Source organism: Eublepharis macularius, chromosome 12 (assembly GCF_028583425.1).
Source record: "Eublepharis macularius isolate TG4126 chromosome 12, MPM_Emac_v1.0, whole genome shotgun sequence".
NCBI lineage: Eukaryota > Metazoa > Chordata > Lepidosauria > Squamata > Eublepharidae > Eublepharis > Eublepharis macularius.
This window is the reverse complement of record NC_072801.1, coordinates 78,476,534-78,496,665: the sequence shown is the minus strand read 5'-3', so window position 1 is coordinate 78,496,665 and position 20,132 is coordinate 78,476,534. Positions and strand designations below refer to the sequence as shown.

At 53.4% G+C, this 20,132-nt stretch overlaps 1 protein-coding gene across 3 annotated transcripts in view; it reads left to right on the top strand.

Annotated features, from left to right (window-relative positions):
- Positions 1-20,132, top strand: part of KDM6B (lysine demethylase 6B) — a 72,655-nt gene that overhangs the window by 34,494 nt on the left and 18,029 nt on the right. For 2 of the 3 annotated variants that reach the window (XM_054992639.1, XM_054992638.1), the window contains exons 3-12: positions 8,584-8,701; positions 9,418-9,562; positions 10,191-10,317; positions 11,384-11,482; positions 12,953-13,181; positions 13,344-13,436; positions 13,600-13,767; positions 14,172-14,318; positions 15,289-15,609; positions 16,293-18,253. In XM_054992639.1, coding sequence (XP_054848614.1) covers positions 10,196-10,317; positions 11,384-11,482; positions 12,953-13,181; positions 13,344-13,436; positions 13,600-13,767; positions 14,172-14,318; positions 15,289-15,609; positions 16,293-18,253 — 3,140 coding nt within the window. In that variant the 5' untranslated portion in view covers positions 8,584-8,701; positions 9,418-9,562; positions 10,191-10,195. The remainder of the gene's footprint in view (positions 1-8,583; positions 8,702-9,417; positions 9,563-10,190; positions 10,318-11,383; positions 11,483-12,952; positions 13,182-13,343; positions 13,437-13,599; positions 13,768-14,171; positions 14,319-15,288; positions 15,610-16,292; positions 18,254-20,132) is intronic. The other variant, XM_054992640.1, reaches the window with a different exon arrangement.

Here is a 20,132-nt window from a genome sequence, read left to right as displayed (position 1 = left end):
TTTTGTGTTTGACATTCACATTTCAGTGTTTTGTGTGTGAATCTTCTGGCTGTGTTTGTCTCTCTCATGGGTTCAGTGCTGTTTGTGTGTAAACTTTTAAGATGTTGTTTTTGTCTGTGTGTCTTCCCTGGTTGCGATCTGCTTTTGGAAGGGGTTGACTTCTACCCTAGATGTTGTAATCTTGTGTTAGGCATCCGTGTGCTGAAACTCTGTGTTTGGGGGAAGGGGGGAGTTGTGAGATTCCCCCCCCCACACACACACACTTTGTATATTACAGTGTGTTTTACAAGTGTGTGGTTGTGGGGCCTCCCACTGTGTATTCTGAACCTTTTCGTAGCAGCACTTTTGGGAAGAGTTTTTGAGTTGTTCTTCTTGCCTCTAAAACTTGTGTCTCTTGTCTGTGTTTCACACCTGATTGTATCCTCTGCACGTGGGTGGGTATTTGACTGTCTGTTCCTTTGTGTGTGTGTGATCTGTGTGACAACAGTGTGATTCCCTCTTCCAACTCCCAAAACCTTCCAAGAGGAGGGAAGAGAGACACACTCCCCCGTCTTTGTGTTTCAGGGTGTGTTGTGTTACTGCTGTGTGTGTCCCCATTTGTTTTGAGTTGAACTTGGCAGAGGAAGCCTATGTGTGATGGGAGGCAGAGCTGAATGAAGGCAAAGGTGTGTGGAGGGTGCGGGTGCGGGTGTGACAGCTGGTTACCCAAGTTTTGAGTCTCTCCTTGGGGTTCCCATGTTGTGTACCTGGGAAGAAGGGGAACCCCCTTTCTGTTGTGATCTGCAACCCCTGGAATGCCAAAGGGTTTTCCCCTAAGTTAGTCAGCAGAGTCTCTTTGGGAGGGGGGGCTGGCTGAGCCATATGGCATGGGCATCCCCTCTCCCCCAACCCACAGATAAGCACCCCCTACTTGTATATGAATTTTACATTCTGTCCATCGAGCCCTGGGCTGGAGGGGCGGGGGGCTGCATGCCATGGCACGACCCATCATGGTGTACGCTGTTCAGTGTTTGATGGGTGCCTGTGAGTATTTGGCAGTCTCTGCAGGTGTGTGTGTGTTGTTGTTGTCCCGGGGCAGGATCTTGTTGCCTCTTGCGGCCTTGTGTGAGTATTGTGCCTTTCTCTCCTAGTGTGACACCCTCTCTGACGTGTCCACAGTGATGCGAGGACGAGAGGAGGAGATGGACTGAAGTGCCTTCCCTTCCCTTAGCGGTCTTGAGGGGGGGGGGGCGCCGTTGCTGGTGCTGACTCAGCGCTGACACAGCTGTTCTCATCCTCCTGTGTGTGAATGTGTGGGGACCGTTCATTGTCTCATGAATCACACACACACACACAAGACACACTGCCCCGGTCCCTACAAACAGGCTCCCAGCCCACATCCCGGAAAAGTGTAGGTTGGAAGCTCTCTCGACCTATTCAGTCTTCCCACACAGTTCCCTCTATGCCCCCCTCACTTCCCGCCTGCCAGGAGGGGAGGGAGGAAAGTGGTGTTTGCTACCAGCTAGAAGCATGCCCCCCCCAAATAGGGACCTGGGGGGGCACTGAGTGGCCTCTGAGTGACTCCTGCCTCTCATTCTGTCCCCAAAGGACCCAGGACTGTGGAGTTGCTTGGTGTGTGTTTTTTTCTGTTGCTGCCGCCGCCCGTGCATCTGGCCAGGTCTTGAAAGGAGCTGCCCCCCCCTGTCTCCTGTCCGTGTTGCACTGGGCAGCTCCAAAAACCACCCTCCCTCCTCGCTGGATGCTTTTATGTCCTGCAGCATGCATGCTTACACATGCGCTCCTTGCACACTCGTGCTGAGCCTGGGTGCACTTGCGCCCCGTAGCCGCTCCTGCACTCCTCCTGAAGGCCCCATGTCCCCGCCATCATTTCGGCGTCTGTATTTTCCCACAAGCTGGCCTGTGGGTCTGTGGTTTCTCCCCAACATTTAGACTTATGCAAGTTGCACTGGTGTGTGTTTTGACTGTATATCTGTTTTATAATCTATGCATGGTCCCGCATATTTTTGCCTATGATCTCAGAGCGTGGATCCATTGCGTCTTGTGAGGGTAAACCTGTGTGCGCCCCAAAATTCCTTTTTGTACGCTAGTGTTAATTTTAACATGACCTACCCCCTAGCTGTGGCACACACAGAATTGTAGAACCATAGATTTGGAAGGGGCCTCCAGGGTCATCTAGTCCAACCCCCTGCACAATGCATGTTGAAAGCTGAATTGCACAATGGTTATAGGTGAGGCTAAAATGGAAGAAATTGTTATGTGGGGCTTTAGGTCCCAATATAAACTATAAATTAAAATAAATTATAAATTAAAAATAATAATAAATCATCAAAATGTTTCCAGTGCCATACTGTTCCTCGTATTCTTGCATTCTTTGTGCTTTATTGCATGTGCCCCCTTCCAGACACACTGCATTGTTTCCCCGTTCTTAAACATTTGCTTGTGTGCGTCGGACACACAGATCCAAGCACCCTCACTGCCTGCGTATCCGTGTGTGTGTGTGCCTTTACTACTCTCTTTGTTTAGTCACGCTTACCCGCGATGCTCATGCTCTTGTGAGTGAGTTGCCATTTCCGTTGTGGTTTCTGAGCATTTGCGTTCTTGATGCTTCCCTTTTCTTGTAAGTCCACTTGACCCAGGAGAAACTCCTCTTCGGAGAATGTGGCAACAAGAAGGGGAAATCAGACGGCTGTTCCCCAAAACATGCTACTCAGTGGACGTGGGTGGGGGGCAGCCCACAGGCCTGTCGCTGATAAAGGGGTTCGTGATCTGGCCCGGGGGAGCATTGATCCGTGCTCTTCTGCTGCTACCAGCCCCGCCTAGGGGCATTTTGGGGGGAAGGCCGGTGGTGCAGTTCTTTCCACCCCACTGCTTTCCGGGTAGCCACCCCCGGGAACTGCTCTTTCGTTTTCCTGGTGGTGTGGGAGTGGTGGAGATCCCCTGTGCATCTAGAGTGTAGTACAGAGGGTGGCTTGCGCGCATGCACTGGGAGAAAGGGTGGCCGGATTTGCTTACCCAGAATTCCGTGTGTGGGGGGGGAGGTTATGGGGCGTGGCTGGGGAGAGAGCTGCACTGTGGCCGCCATGTAAGAGAGCGCATGTACAGAGCGCATGTGTGTACATCAGAACACAGTGAATTTTTTTTTTTAAACTTCCAAGGCAGGAGAGGTAACTGTGTAGTGGCCCCTGCTAGGTTGGGCCATTTCCGCTCCTGGGCTGTGTGTATACAGCTGCTTACACAGGAAATGGTTTCTGAAAGGGGGGGCTGCTTCCTGTCTTCCTCCCTTTCTGCCACTCAAATGCTCTGCTCTGCTTCCTCCCCGGGTACCCAGTGCCGGATGACATCTCCATTATTCCCCCCACAATGCGCAGTGGGCTTCTGGAGTGAGGGGGGGATGGAGTTCCTCCGGTCTGCAGTTGCCTCACCCTGCTGGCACAAGCGGGGCAGAGCAAGTGGCCCTCAGGGACGCCTGCGCATGGCCGTTAAAACACACGTGTGGGCCGAAGGGGGTGGGGATCGGCTGCTTCTGCAGTCCGAGGGAGGCAGTGTGTGAGAGCCGAAGGCTGGGCGTGCTTGACACAGGCCAGCCTCATCCTCCCACATGATTTGCACTGGGATGCTCCTTCTGACTTGCGTCAGGGTTTTGCCCAAAACCTTCTTGGTGCTCAGCCGGTGACGGCAGTGGAACGGAGACAAGTACGGGTGGCGGGCAAATCGCTGGCGAAGGGGTCCCGATTTGGCAGTGTGTGTGTGGATGCTGTGAAACTGCTTGTCCTGGTGCGTCTCCACGCAAGACTGAACACAGGCGTGTTGGTGTGTGAAACAGCACTCACAAGCTTGTGGTCGGCTGTGTCCTGGGCACATTAGAAATCCAGAGTCTGAGTGAATGAGGCACAGATGTGATCGTGGATGGGAATATCGTGTGTTTATGAACATGTAAAGCACATTCGTGCGTGAGCATAGGGAGGGCTGCGTGTGAGCCGGCTGTGCAAATGTGGAGATTGGTAGCTGCCGATGGGAGCCACAGAGTACATGTGTGCCGTTTGGCTCAGAGAGAATGGGCAGGTATGAATACTCATGGATTAATTTGTGTTTGTGTGTGTGTTTGTGCATCTCTGCTGAGGAAAAAAATTGCACCCAAAGCTGTGTACGCACATGGCTAAACAATAATAAACGAGCTGCAAAACGGAAAACACCAACTGAAAAAACTAGAAGCTGCCAGGGCTAGCCCGAATCCAACCAGGTAAAATTCCACTCCGAGTAAAATTGAACCAGTTCCATCAGCCAGCAGGAAAAGCTTTCTGGTAGAAGTCATACTTTAACCTGATGGTGAAAAGCCAGTCCAGGGATCCTGCCCTGTTGATGGGACCTGGAATACCACTTCCCCACCTAACCGAGTGGGTGGGCCATAGGGCCGGTAGACGCATACAGATTCCGGGAGGGAGGGGAAATATACTGGGCACTGCCACTCAGTTGGTCGTCTGGCAGTCCCGGTGTGATTGGGTAAGACATGTGGAAATCCTGCATTTCTAAACAGATTGTGTGAACTAGCTTCAGGAAGATCCTGGTTTGGGCACAGGCGTGTGCAGAGATCTTCAGACCTCTACGCCTCCTGTTGAGCGTCCTTCGTGGGCTTACGTGCCGTGTAATCTAGCTGCTGAGGAGAGGTGTTCTTTTCATGAAGCTAGCACGCCATGAGAGCGAGAGAGAGCGCGGCACATGGCCTGGGCTTGTCTGGAACACGCAGCTCTTCTTGAATAATGCAAATAATGTTCAAGCACAATTCCCCTGGCCTGTTTGTTAACGTGTCCCACCTTTCCTGAACGGCTGTGTGTCGGGACAGTTTATCGCCAGCGTATGAATAAGAGCAAGATGGGTAGCCGTGTTAGTCTGTCCGTAGCAGTGGAAAAGAGCACGAGTCCAGCAGCACCTATAAGACTAACAAAATTAGTGGTAGGGTACCCTACCACTATCAGTGGTAGGGTACCCTACCACTAATTTTGTTAGTCTTATAGGCGCTGCTGGACTCGTGCTCTTTTCCTCTATATAAGTAAGAGCTCCAGCTCATGTGGAGAGTTGGCCCAGGGCAGTAGCCGCGAGTACGAGCCGGGCTTGGTGAGGCCCCAGCTTCCAGTCTCACCTCTGCCACACTGTGACTCTGGGAGTTCTCTGAACTGAGCTCCCTGCCCTGAAAATTAAATCTAAAAAAACCTTCCATAGGGAACATTCATGGAATATTCAGTGTCATGAGTAATGGAGCCAGGCCTCGGCCCAGCCTCTCTCTCTCTCTCTCAGCCTCCCGTCCACAATATTGGGATCCTGATGTGGTCTACCTTACAGGGCTGTGAAAGGTGATAATGCGCGTGACTGCTTTAGATTAATGCAGTCTTGTTTAAGATTACCATCCAAGGCAAAGTTGTCTAGCTTTCCTCTGGTGGTGTGTTAACCTGTGATGTTGTGTCTATACTGTAATAGCTTGTGTGTAATTTCCACCCCCTCTTGACTTATTTGAGAAGGTCCAGGCTAGAACAGAAGAGCCAGGCTGTGGTGTGCAGGTGTCATGTGTAGGGTTGCCAGCTCCAGGTTGGGAAATTCCTGGAGATTTTAAGGACAGAGCCTGGGGAGGGGAGGGGTTAGGGAGGAAGGGACCTCAGCGGGCTATAACACCATAAAGTCCACCCTCCACAGCAGCCCTTTTCTCCAGGGGAACTGATCTCTGTGGCCTGGAGATCTCTTGTAATTCTGGGAGATCTCCAGCCACTACCTGGAGGTTGGCAATTCTAGACTCATGTGCTTTCTGCACATTGCTGGCGTTTGCAGTCTTTCTGGAGTGCAGCCGATGTATTCTAATAACAAAGTAACATTCTCGTACACCTGTATAGATGTGTTGGGGGGCTGGTTCCTGCCAGGATCTGTCCCCCCTCCATTCGAGGAGCTATGCTAGAGCTCCATCCCCCCCCCCCCCCATTGCTTGCTCTGTTACAGCCGCCACCCCGCCCTGCCGGGAGCCAAACTTAGCTCTGGCCTTCGCCTCTTCCACAAATAGCCGTGGTCTTTGGCTTCTGGGTTGCTGTTAAATCCTGACGCTCTCCCTGTCTGGAACTCAAGGTTGGGAGGGGGGGGGTCTTTAATCCTGCACTCTGCACCAGGGTCCAAAGTGCCACTGTTTGGGGGCGGTGGGTGTTGACAGTCCACCACCTTTCTCCCCCCATCCTTCATTTCCACAGTGCCGTGGGTGGGCTCACGAGACGCCAGCTGGCTGTCGCCTTTGGTTGGTGGGCAGGCCTGGCTTGCTCTGAGCACACTGGGGGCCAGGCCAGCCTGTCTGGCTGGGGCTTGTGGCAGGACGCAGACACACTTTGGGATGTGTGTGATGAACGGTGACCGGTGAGTCACGGGTGCAGGGTGGTGACTGGAGAGGGCTCCGCCAAGCCCCCGTTTCCTTCCTCCTCCCGTGTCCTGCCGTGGCAGCGTGGGAAAGTTCTTTCCCGGCACGGCACTCAGACAGACCTGCCTGGAGGTATCTTGTTCATAGCTGTGATGTGGGGAGGGGGGGCAGGGGAGGAGGAGCATCCGAGTCTGTTCTCCTCCAGCTCTTGGGTCTCGAAGCCTGTCGTCAGTCCCACAGTGGTGATGGTTAACGGTGCTGAGAGGCAAGTGCCGCAAGTGCCGAGAGGGTATTTCTCTGCTTAATCACACCCGGCGATTGATCTTTCCAGGGGAGGGGCGCGATTTCTCTTGTTTTTCCAGGAAATGTTCACAGTCCCTCTTTAGGTCAGGCCCTTTATTGTAAGGGCTGTAACTTCAAGATAGCACAGAAATCTTCCTCAGGTAGCAGAATCTTGGTGCTTGCCTTTCTAACACCTGGCCTGCTATTCCAGCTCCAGTTTAATCGTCCCAGTTACGGATTCTGCCTTCCCCCATCTCTTTTTCTTGGAATGTTTCTCCCGGCTTTTCTTCCTCTCCTCCCCCCCGCCCCATTTGACGTATTTCAAGCAGACACCTAAGAGGGCCCTGAGCTCTTTGGAGGTTGAATTTCCTGGTGAATTTCTTGGCTGGAGTGGGAACAGGAGGCAGTGTGTAGAGACCCAGGAGTATAGCAGTGCTGGGATTGGGAAATATTGTTTCCCCCCGTGTCTTAAGCTGTGAAAGAAGTTCATGCACTCATTAACTCAAGCTGTCTTGCGTTTGGTGTGTGTGTGTGTCTTAAAAAAATGCGACACATTGCCCTGGAAATGTTTTCTGCAAAAAGAGGAGAGAAAAAAGCCACGTGTGATGTGGCTTTACTCATATTTCGGATTTGGAGTATGAGTGGCTGAGCATGGCTCAGGATTACCCTTCAGTGCCGTCCAGTGGTACCCCCCACATTGCTGGTTGCAGGGGAGGCTGAGAGTTACAGCAACAGTCCCATATTGCAGATCGGTGGAGTTTACAACTATCCCGTCTATGATGGTCTTAGCACTGGGGGGAGGGGAGGGGAGGGGGGGCTGTCTTATAGCAGCTTTAACAATGAGCTGCCACCAGCTTGATACGTATAGGCAGAATACGACCATCAAATGCAGGCTGTGCTTTGGAGCCCCATTAAATGCATTTGGAAATCTGCCTTTCCTTTGAGGCTCAGGGTGCTAGGCACACAGGTTGTTATCAAGGTGCAGGCAAATAATTAGAAAACAGGATATACAGACATTTTAAGTGAACTTGCTTCGCTCAGCAGGTTCGTGCATCTCACCTGAAAGCACAGAGTATATAGATACTTCAGGTAGACTCTTTTCAAAGCTTCCAAAAAGAAGGCCGTGCCATAACTGTGCTGGCCTTGCACCATTTCTGCTGTTTTATTAATAAATGCAGTCATCTTGTCAATATAATGTATTTATTTTATTCATGTTATTTATAGTCCACTTTTCTCACTGAGGCGCAAGGTGGATTTCATAATGTAAGTCAGTACAATCGGAAGGATGAAGAGATATTGAATAATGTAATAGGACTAGGATTGCAGAAATACGAAACAAAGCATCAGTATTGAACGTGAATGCTGTGAGAGCAAGAGAAAAACATACAGTGGTAATACATATGCACATAGTCCACAGTCCTGTTCCCTCTATTGAAACATCTTCCCGAGTCATTCCCTTGTAAAGTAGCATTATCCCTTTATAAAAACACCCTCCCATACCATTCTGTTTACATGGTATGAGGAAAGCCAAAAACATGGGAGCCTTTTTTTAAACAATAGAGGCGAAGGGAGAAAGTGGGGTGGATCCTCTAACAGAGTTGCACGATGGTGTAAGAAAAACAGTGCAACGGAGTTTGATAAGGAGCATATCAATCTATTTCAGCCACCCTTCTGTGGCAAAGAGCTGGGTGCAAATCCTCCAGTGGACCCTTCCCCCCCACCCCTGCACCTTGCCACTTTTCTGTTGGCGGCGCATTCGGGTCTCCAGCGCACAATGCACACTGCAGCAAAGACACCCATGCTCAAGCACGTGCAAAGACTGCTGTGCTCTTTCCATTGCCGAGAGGCGTCTGTAGAGTTCCTAACTGATACCAGAACACTGATTGAGGCTGCCTTCTCCATCTCTGTGATTTCAGGCCTTGTTAGGAGACTGACGTGAAAGATGATTGGTGGCCACTTGAAGGACGTTGCATGATTGGCTGTCTTCTAGGAGAGAGAGAGAGAGAGAGCGCCACTGAGAGCGTCACTGGCACGGTAGGTGAGCAGCTGCTGTGGTTTGCAGGCAGAGGGAGGGAAGGACTCTCGGGCAGAGCAGGGGTTAACACGGGAGAACATCAGGGCTGAAGCCCTGCCTTCTCTCTCCACACGAGGGAATTCCATTGGAGGAGAGCAAGAAGAGGCCCTGCCCTACAGGGGGCGGGGTCTGTTTTCATTGATGGAGATGCACAGCTGATTAACTCCTTCATGGCTGTGTCTGATTGCAGTAAAAGAAATGGAAGCAGGAAAAGAATTCTCTTGCTCCCTGTTCCTTTGGCAAGGCAATTCAGGCCAACTTGAGTGGTGGTGGAAGGCTCCGTGTGTTCTGTTTGGAGACCCACGGCCACCTGGAAACTCTAGAACGAATATAGACATTAGAGAAATGATGTGAAACAACCACAGTGGTTTTAAACCGTGGTATTGTTTCATGAAAAGGCATTTAAACTGTGATTTATTTCGAATTCAAAGCTATTTTTGGAGGAGTTGAGTCCAGAATGAAAGCAATTGTTTTTACTTTATGTGAAAGTTGGAATGCATGCAAAACGTTTTTAAAAAAATCAGTTAGGTGCCCACTAAATGCCAGGCTTCCCAACGTATATTTATGTATAATATTTCTGCAGGGCTTGGGTTCTAAACCCATTTACAATAAAGAGGACGCTCTTGCCCCGTGGCTTTGGAGTGACTGTGATTTTTTTCCCCTTTTCCCCCCTCAGCGTTGCATGTGGCTGTGACCAGAGAAAGGAATAAACCAACAGCAGAGAAAACACAACTGGCGGGCGACTGGGTGGGGGCACCCGTCGCTCAGATCCGGGGGGGTGGAGGGGGGGGAAACAGGACGCATCCACCACGGAAGGAGCGGTAAGAATTTGGATGGGGGGGCAGGATGGGGAGAAGGGGATTGGGCTGTCAGTGGGGCAGGGAGGGGACGTAATTTTTTGAGAATAAATGAATGCCCAGTGAAAGAATTGGGGAGGGCATACCAAGGACGTCATGTATGGGGAGAGGGGCAGAGAGAGATGCATGGGTGAACTGTCAGGTGGGTGTGACTTGAGGGTAGAGCCTTGAATGAATGGGGCGGGGAGTGGTTAGTGGGTGGAGCTGAAGGGTGGTGGGGATTGATTGGTGGGATGCTATTAGAGAGAAGGAGATTTGTGCAAGAAGCTGGGTTGGATCCAACCAGCTTTCTGCAGGTGAAAAAGAGTGGAAGCCCTGTGGAGGATTATAGGACCTGCCTGGACAAAAGTCAGGTGGAATGGCGGCTATATTAAGGAGAGGAATTGGGCAAGATGCAGCAAAAAAACCTGTTTGGATTCCACATGCTATCTCCTCCTCTTTGTTTTCTAATAATAATAAATAATTAGATTTCCCATCGGGCTTTCATTGTTCAGCATGCTTTGCATCTTCGTTTTCTTGTTGTAATTCTTGCAAGAACCCTGCGGTGTAGGCGAGAGGGATAAGCTTTGTTTTCTCTCTTTATCGACCCCAGACTGGATGCATCGCACAGTGGAACAGCTCGGGGGCCGTGCTGGACGCGATCCCTTTTCTGTCGGCAGCCTGAGCTGCAGTGGAGCTTGGAGTTCTTGCCACCCTCGCCCATGGCTCCCGGGCGGCAGGTGGGTCTCTGGCAGGCTTGGACCCAAGCCGGCTGCTTTCGAGTTTTAGGCAAGGGTTGCAGGGAGCTTCTGCTGGTGTGCCAACAATGGCGCACGCGAGTAATGTTTTGCCAGACGTAACGTGATTTGGTGGATTTCGGTGTATTTTCACCCCTAGGCTGCTGTTCGGGGGCAAAGCAGCCAAGTATTAAGCTCTGATCATTGCCTTTGAGCTTCTTTCTTTTTCCTCTGCAAACAATTTTGTTTCCAAACTGTAGGTGGCCATAATGAGGACTAATCAGGGCTTTTTTCTGGGAAAAGAGGTGGTGGAACTCAATGGGTTGCCCTCGGAGAAAATGGTCACATGGCTGGTGGCCCCGCCCCCTGAGCTCCAGGCAGAGGGGAGTTTAGATTGCCCTCCCTACCACAGGCACCACAGGCCACCGGCCATGTGACCATTTTCAAGAGGTTCCAGAACTCCGTTCCACCGCATTCCCGCTGAAAAAAAGCCCTGGGACTAATGCTCATTGACTTTACAGAAGTAGACAAAGGGCAGCTTCTCTTGCAAAGAATCCTGGGAAATGTAGTTTTTTTTAAAGGTCCCAGGAACCCCTTCCTTGAGTATCCGCTTTAGCCTCCTTCTGAAGCTATCCAGGCTGTGTGTAGGAAAGCTGAGGCATTCAAGCTGGTTTTAAAATTGGCTTAAACTTAGAAATACACATCAGAATGTTTGAAGAAAGGGTTTCCTTTTTCCTCTTCTGGATAAAAAAAAGAGGCTTCCTACTGAGCAGGTTTGCCAAACCGAGTCTAAGAGGAAAGTTGAGTGTCTAGATCTCGCTTTGCTTCGGCACGTCTTTCTCCCAAGCGCAGCCATGGTTTAGACAGGCTAACCCCGAACCTGGGGCGTGCTGAAAGAATTATGAAGGAGAATGTCTCTGGTCATGTGCAGAGAATGTACTGCCCCCGTGGCAGAGACACCACCGCCGGCCTCCCCCACGGCTCTTGGGCCTGCCGGCGGGCTTGGTCCCTGCCCGGTTCCCCAGAAACTGACCCCTGCCCTTGTCCCTTCTCCCCTTCCTCCTTGCAGGTGCTCTGCCAGTGTCGGGCAGCCTCAACTGCCTCTGCACCTGCCGCCCAACCATGGCTCTAACATGGGGCAACATGGCAAGGGCTATTTCCCCCCCGGGTAAGTGCGTCTCCTTCTGTTTGGGGCATTGGGGACCCAGGGGGCAGGGAGGTGGCACATCCTGGCTCCTGGTGAGCCCCTCGCCTCTTCCAGCAGCTCCACTTTGCCGAGCCCCGAGTTCCACCTGCCCAGCGGTTCTTCTGGCAGAGCGCCAGAGCACAGGAGGCCAGTTCCCTCGCCCTGACTTTGCTCTCAGCCCTCCCACTGCCGCCATTTCTGATGGAAAAACTGCAGGCGCCTCGCTTTCCACGACCAAATCGTGGCGCTCCTCTTTTAAAATGTATTTAAATGTAATCTATCAAGTAATGAATGACGGGCGAAAGGAAGATAAACGGATGCTCCTTTAATCAGTGGACAGTCCACTTTCAAGTGGCTTCATTTCAATCATTGTCATGCCAGTCGATCCCATCTGTAGGATCAGAACTCTTTTACATCATGAAGATCCAAGATGCTGGGCTTCCGAACCCACCAGCACCCCCCCGCCGCCCCCCCCCGGTCCCAATTCTGTCCCAGGAGTTCGGGGCTTATTGGCACCCTTGGTCGCCTTGGCACGAGTGACATTTTTTTAAAAAAATGATTTTATTTAAAAGGAGAAATAGAGAGTGGACAGTATTACAGTAACAATAAAGCTAATAAATCATGCACAATTTAACGTTGTTATGAATAGTAAGCAAAAGAGGAGTTAGCCGTATTAGTCTGTAGTCGCAAAATAGTAAAGAGTCCAGTGGCACCTTTAAGACTAACCAACTTTATTGTAGCATAAGCTTTTGAGAACCACTGCTCTCTTCGTCAGATGCATCGATGCATCTGACGAAGAGAGCTGTGGTTCTCGAAAGCTTATGCTACAATAAAGTTGCCTGTGACGAAGAGAGCTGTGTTTCTCGAAAGCTTATGCTGCAATAAAGTTGCATCTGACGAAGAGAGCTGTGTTTCTCGAAAGCTTATGCTACAATAAAGTTGCTTCTGACGAAGAGAGCTGTGTTTCTCGAAAGCTTATGCTACAATAAAGTTGCATCTGACGAAGAGAGCTGTGGTTCTTGAAAGCTTATGCTGCAATAAGTTGCATCTGACGAAGAGAGCTGTGTTTCTCGAAAGCTTATGCTGCAATAAAGTTGCATCTGACGAAGAGAGCTGTGTTTCTCGAAAGCTTATGCTGCAATAAAGTTGCATCTGACGAAGAGAGCTGTGTTTCTCGAAAGCTTATGCTACAATAAAAGCTGCATCTGACGAAGAGAGCTGTGTTTCTTGAAAGCTTATGCTACAATAAAGTTGCATCTTCTCGAAAGCTTATGCTGCAATAAAGTTGGTTAGTCTTAAAGGTGCTACTGGACTCTTTACTATTAAACAGCAAAAGAGTGACAAATAGTGCATAGAATAATGCACAGCAAAATAAAGATCAGTTACACGAGTGACCTCTTGTGCTGCTGCTGACCCCTTATCCCTCTCATTACCTCCTATCTTCTTCCCCAGGAATCTGGCCCCGCGCCCCTTGCATGGAAAGCTGGAGGCGATCCACGGCTGTGTCCAAGCTCTGTTGCGAGACCAGGGACAGCCTCAGCTCTGGGAACAGCTGGGAGAGATCTATGAGTCCGAGCAAGACTGCGAGGAGGCTGTTCGCTGCTATCAGAATGCAGCCCGCTATCAGCGTGACTACGGGAGCTACGGCGAGATGCATGCCCGAATCGGGCGCCTGCAGCAGGTAGGGGGTGACTCGGCTGAGCGATGCGGGGGGAAATCTGTGGGTGGATGGTTTGGACGTTGGGGCATCTAGTCAGGGAGGGGGAGGATTTTATCGGGGCTGTTTGAGGTTCCCTCCTCCGCCCTCAGTCCATCGCAGCCTTCCCTGCTCCTCTCCGGCTAGGCTCAGCTGTGGAACTTCCATTCGGGGTCTTCTCATCACCGGCCGAAAGCGTTACCCCCCTTGCAACAAGTTTGGAACCTTCTGCACCTTGAGGTGAGCTGGGAACGGGCGAAAGGGGCGGGGTGCCGAGGCAGGAGCCCCGCCTTGCTGCCTGACCAGGAGGCGCCTGCTCCAGAACTGAGCTGTTAGGAGAAGGCAGCGAAGGGGGACTTACGCCAGGACTTACTTTCTTCCTCTCTCCTCCCGCTGCCTCCAGAAGCGGAATTTCTCGGCCAAGCGCAACCCCCAGCTGAAGAGACCTGGGCCACCGATGGAGCCACCTGTGGTCCAGCCCATCCCCCCAGTCCAGCACCCAGCCCACCCTGGGCACGGCGAAGAGATGCCCGCCCCCATGAAGAGGCGCAGGAGCACCAGCCCAGACCAGGTATCAGGAATGCTCCTTGCTCTGGGGAAGGTGCGTGGAAGACTCCCCTGCTGGGCGCGCCGTCTCCTGCAGTGACCAGTGGCTCTTGTGTGACCCTTGCCTCACCTGCCGCTTCGTTTTCCCCGCATGCTTTGTGGTTTCTCTGTTGCGCTTGGGGATAAACAAGTGTGGGTTCAGGAGGGCCGGAAGGCCCCCTTGATGACTGCACGTTTTCTGGGTTTTCTCTTTCAGTAGCAGAAGGGCCCCTGAGTCTCTGCATGCTGGTTGACTGATCAATTTCAGCCTAAAAGGGATAAGAGAGATGGGGGGAAACGGTTAAGTGGGAGGGGTGCATGGAGTTTAAGACAACCTGACCCTCTTTTCTCCTCCTCTCTTCCTTTTTCTCAATGCCTGTCCTGGAACAGAATGGCAGTGGGGTAGGCCAGCACCCCCCTGGGCCTGGAGTCCCTGGAAACCCTCATTACCAGCTGCCTAAACCAGGATTATGGAATCCCCTCCATGGAGAGACGTGGGGTGTGGAGCGCAAGAGCGTGGCTGCCCCAGAGAGACAAGTAATGTGATGCTCCTAAGCTGGGCTTGCTCCTCCTCACCTTTTAGTGTTAGGAGTTACCGATATTCCATATGTTTAGCATGTAATTCAGTGCTGTTGCATCAGCTATGGGGTGGGGCCGTAGCTCAGTGGGAGTGCGTGCACTTTGCATGCAGAACGTCCCAGGTTCGATCCCCAGCAAGTTCAGATAAAAGGATCGGTTAGCAGCCAACAGGAAGGGCTTTTAATGGTGACCCTGGGGAGTCAGCGCCTGGCAGAAGAGACAAGACTCGCGGAGGGGGTGGGGGGGCTGACTCAGTGATGTGTGGTCAGTGAAGTGCTTCATGAATCGGGCTGCTGGAGTCAGAGGCAAAATGCTTCTGAGTAACAGGTGCTGGGGAGTAGTTGCAGGGGCGGGGGGGACTGGGGCCTTGCCTGTCAGCTTCCCTTTGGACATCAGACAGGAAACGGGTGCTCGGTTAGATAGGCCACTGGTATGAGCCGTCGGGGCTACTCTGCCATTCTTAGCTCCAGTTTGAAAAACCACAAGTTTCTAGCTCTCGTGACTGCTAAATCAAAGGGGTGCTGGCCTGGCGCTCTCGTCGCTTTCCTTTCCCTGCAGCAGCTGACCTTCGCTTGCTTGCTTGAGGAAGCCAAAGCCTCTTCCACTCTCAGCCCCTGTTTTGCCAGGCTCTGGTGACGGGTGACTGGCAGGATGGTTGCATGCGGGCGCAGAAGGCCCTGCTTGGCAGCGGGAGTGGCCGAGCTGATCTTGCGAGCTGTGCACTCCTGGGCTTCGCTCCACAAAAGCTTGACAGCGCATTTGTGCCCTGCTGCGACAAGCAGTCCCTTCTGTGACAAACTAATCATTCCAAATAGTTGACAGGCACAGGAGAAATGATGTAAGCATATGCGGATATTCTCAGTTCGAGTAACTGGTTCTAACGGGTAGCTGGAGTTTTCGGTTTAATGTCTTTCTTCTCCCATCCCAGGACCAGAGGAGCTCCGTGGCTCACCCTTTCCCATACCCGTCTCCCGCCTACGGCTCGCATCCTCCCCCCCACCGCCTGCCAGCCATGGCCCCCAGCCCCCGCACACCGCCAGCACACCGAGCCCCTCTCGAGAGCCATGGCTGCCTGGGCCGGCCCAACGGAAGTGACCTTAGAGACAGCCGAGTCCCCCGGGCACGTCCAGACTCTACCGCCACACCAGCAACTGTTGCCTGCGTGCCTTACGCCCCACGCCCGAGCCCGGGAGGGCCTCCCGTCACCAGCAAGACCACCCCGCGGGGGCAGCCAAACCCTGACAGCCTTGTGAGTGAGACTGAGATTGTGGGAGAAGCTGAAATTAAGTCAAAAGAGTTTTCGGCTAAACCTCAGGAAGAACTTCATGACAGTTAGAGCGGTCCCTCAGTGGGCTTCCTCGGGAGGTGGTGGGCTCTCCTTCTTTGGAGGTTTTTAAGCAGAGGCCCGAAGGCCATCTGACAGCAATGCGGATTCTGTGAACTTGGGCAGATCATGAGAGGGAGAGCAGGAAGGGTTGCATCAGTGTTTAGTTCTCGTGGCCCCCTTCTTACATGCCCAGGGTAATGCCGATGTCCACCTTGGGGTCAGGAAGCAATTTTCTCCAGGGATCCTGGAGGTTTTTTGCCATCTTCTGGGCACGGAGCAGGGGTTACTGGGTATTTGTGTGTGTGTGTGTGGGGGGGGGTATTTGTGAATTTCCTGCATTGTGCAGGGGGTCAGACTAGATGACCCTGGAGGTCCCATCCGACCCTGTGATTCTAAGTCGCGTTGGGCTGAGTGTGGTTCAGGATTGCCTGGGTCTCAGAATCCTCTGGCAATAAGGTCAGACGTCTCCGGCTGAGGCACAATATCAGGAATTGCTGAGGGCAGAGTAAGCCGAGGCAAGGCTGGGTGTGGGAGCGGCCCTGGGGTGAGGAATCGTCTGCTTTTTCCGCCTTCCGATCAAATCCTGTTTCTGCTGCTTCCTTCAGGGCCCTGGCCATCACCAAGCGCCGGCAGCACAGCAATCGGGCCCTGCCCAGGAGAGCAACGGCCGCAGACCGCCACCGCCGCGCTCGGCGCCTTGCCTTGCTTCCCGCATGCCGTCCCCTCCCACTATCACCAGGAGGGCTCCCCCAGCGGTGGCTCCATCGCCCACTGCCGCACCGTGCCCACCGCCGCCTCCCCCGCCCCCTCCCTTGCCCTGGCTGAAAGGCCCAGCGTTCAGTAACAAAGCAGGCGAAGGAAAAGCCAGCGTGGACCCCCTGGAAGAAATTCTGTTTGGGTGCGGGGAACCCCATCGGGGGGAGCCACCTCCCCTCGGGGGCTGTGACTCTGAGTGCAGCTTCCAGGACTCCGCCACCAGCAGTCCGAAAGGGGCCTTCTCTCACCCCAGGGAAGGGGGTGTGGACAAGCCGAGCCCACCAACTTCGGCCAGCCCAGAGGCCTCCCCATCCTCCGAGTTCTGGCTGTCCAAAAGTGGCATGGAGGAGAAAGGTTCTGGGGACACAAGAGCCCCGACCCCGACCCCTGCAATTACCTCAGGAACCTTCAGGCCACCAGAGAGCCCTCCTCAGCTGTCGGCGCTGCCACAACCCCCACTCCTGCCCCCGCCCCCGCCTCCACCCCCACCGCCACACCAGGCCCCCTACCCAAAGACCCCAGACCCAGCAGTGGTGCCCCCAGCCACAGAGGCCTCCCCATCCCGCCTCTTTGACTTCGCCAGCCCCCCAATGGAGGATCAGTTTGAGGAGCCCCCTGAAATCTCTGCTGATGGCCTAGCAAATATCATGAAGATGTTGGATGAATCGATCCGGCAGGGAGAGGAGGAGCGTGAGGAGAGCTTCCCCCCACCGCCTCCCCCTGCCCCACTCCTCCCTAGTCCCCCACCTTTGGCACGACCAAAGCCCCCAACCCCGTCTCCCGCCTCCTTTGATTACCCCAAGCCCCCCGGGCAGGATCCGCCTGAGCCACCCTGTTTATACCGCTTTGGCAAGCGAGACGGAGAAGAGCGGCCCCCGGCTGTGGCGGCGGCGGCAGCAGCAGGGGGCAAGTTCCCCCACCACAGCACTGCTTCTCTGCTCAAGTCTTTGGCCAATGTCTTGGAGGGGCAGAAACACTCCTATCGGCCCAAACCACTGGCCCCCCCTGGTGCTAAGATTGTCCCTCCGGCCAGCGCCAGCCAAAGTGCTGGGCCTCACTTCTCTACCTCAAACCAAGCCTGGTCTGGAGGGGCAGGAGCGGGAGGGGAGCGGGCAGCCACCCCCCCTCCGCCACCCACCACCAGGCCCATCAAGACAGAGTCAGAGGTACTAGAAGAAATTAGCCGAGCTTGTGAGACGCTGGTAGAACAGGCAGGGCGTGAGCAGAGCCCCCCTCCGCCAGCCACCCCCCCGCCAGCCACCCCCCCACCCCCGCCTCCTCCCGCTTCCCCTCCAGCGCCTTCCCCACTTCCACCTCCTCCTCCAGCCCCCACACCGCCACCCCCTCCACCCCCTCCACGCCCCAAGGATGAGTCCCGCAAACGGGATCGGGAACACCGGCGCCACCGGCGGTCTGGTAAGGACGGTTTGAGGAGGCACCGAGAGAGCAAGAATCACAAAGAAAAGAACCGGCAAATTCTGGGCAGCTTGGACGTACAGAGCACTGAAAGCCAGGCCCGAGAAAACGGGGCCAAGCCACCCCCTCTGGCCGCCCCACAGCCTGAGCGGAGACCTCCTGTGAAGAAGGAAGAGGGGACCGCGAGCTCGGGATCCACCGTCGTGTGTTCCGCCGACCTCCTCAAGCTGCGTTCCTTCACGGAAGGGCCCCCGAAGGAGCTGAAAATCCGCCTCATCAAGGTGGAGAGTGGAGATAAGGAGACCTTCATTGCCTCCGAAGTGGAGGAGCGGCGCATCCCCTTGAGTGAGCTCACCATCAACCATTCAGCCGCGGAAGTGGTACGCGCCAGCAAGTGAGTGTCGGGCATTCCGCCCGCAACTGCCCGCCTGCCCCGCTGCCTCCGTTTCCAGCCTCCCGTGTGCCATCCTAAAACACAGCACAGCCGCAAGAGATCACCACATATTCGAGGCAAACGGCAATTTTAAAGAGCAAACCTTACAACATGATAAAAGGGGATCCGTTGCTATGGCTCAAATCAGAATGCAGGCATTGGTTGTCCTGTATGAAATTGTCCCAGGTATAACAGGCTCCGGTCATATAGGAACGAGAGCTAAAATGGGAAGCATTGGATGTAACGCTGGTCCCGTTCTCTCGTCCAGCTCCAAGGGGGAGCCACACACTGCCTTTTAATGAGGCCTCCTGTCCAATGTTTGTCTGTATGCATTTGCGGGGAGGTAGACAAAAAGAAATTCAACGTCTTCCCCTAGGCAGGTGCCCCAGATTGCCTAACCCATATAGATTTTTGCAAACTCTGCCTCCTTTGCATAATTTATTCTGGCTTTGCTACTGAAGGGGAGGGGCAACAAGCTGTCAATATCCCAGAAGCTCCACGTTTCGTCGTCCCCCCCTCCCCCTTTCTAAGATTCGGCAGGCATTGCCGCTGCTCTCAAGTATAACTTCGCAGCCAGGAGGGCCTGGAGATTGCTTTTCCAGCGTGTGTACAAAGGGCGAGGTTGCATTTCCGAGGAACCGAGTTCTGGGACTGGCTTTTGCCTTTCCACGGGATCGCGCTGCACCCTGAATCCTTTCTGTAACTTTACTATCACGCTCGTTTAACACGATGACATGTCCCATTTTACCATGTTGGTAATTTTTATTTGAAAAAAAGGTTTGCATTTTAAAATATGCAGCGTCATCAAGCACAGACATTGCCTGCTGGGAATGAGTTGTGCCCCTTGCTGCTCCCCCCAACCCCCCCCCTCAAAAGAGGCCCGGTCCATTTTCAACCCGGACGTCTTGCAGCCTGCGCTAGGGGCAGACGGGGTGGGGCGGGAAGGGTCAAAGGTCTGGGAAGTGGTTAGTGGGGTGGGAAAGGTCCATGGGGGAGCCCGCATCTGGAAAAGCTGGGCAGAAGCCCTCTGTTCTGAGGTGCTAGCGGCAGTGGGTCCCTCTTATGACCACCTGAGTCTGCCCCCACTGAACTATTTTATTTACTTTATTTTTAACCCACCTTCCCCGCAAGCGGGCTCAGGGCGAGGTACAACATTGATTAAAACACAACTTAAAATCAATTCTGAAAACAGATAAAATACTGTGCCCCTATTGGGTTTTGTGGAGCCTGATTTTAATAGCAAAATAATAAAAAAAATCTCTACCAGGGAAGGGTCAGTTGACCTCACCCACTTCCTCCTTTTGCTTCATTATTATTTCTCCCGCCCACCAGCGCATGTTGGCTCTCTCCAGAGCGCCAGCAGGCAGAGATTGGGACGGGGGAGCAAAAGATGGAAGCCGGGTGAGGGGGCCCTGGGAGGATTGTGCCTAAACCTGGGTCTGCTGGCCTTTGCAGGCTTAGGGAAACATGGAGGGCAGGGCGGGGGTGAGGGGTGGTGGCAACGGTGATGGGAGGGCTTCTGGAACAGACTGTTTGGCGTGCCTCTTTCAGTCATTCTGTTCTCGGAGAGTTCAGCTTGTCCTCTTATTTGACTTCCCAGTGTTTGGGCAGTGATGAGGGGGGAGGTGGCCTGAGGCTAGATAAAGCCTTCCACGGGGAGGCCTCGGGGCTAAAGTCCGGGAGTCGAGAGGCTGAGCCAGGACGGGTGCCCTCTTTGGGATTCTCTGGGTCAAGAGAAGTGGGGGTGGAGCAGAGCGGAGGCTTCGGACGGTGTCCTGGTCTCAGCCCCAGCAGCAAAAAGTGTGATGTGGGCCTGGCCCCTGGTTCTGCTATAATAAAT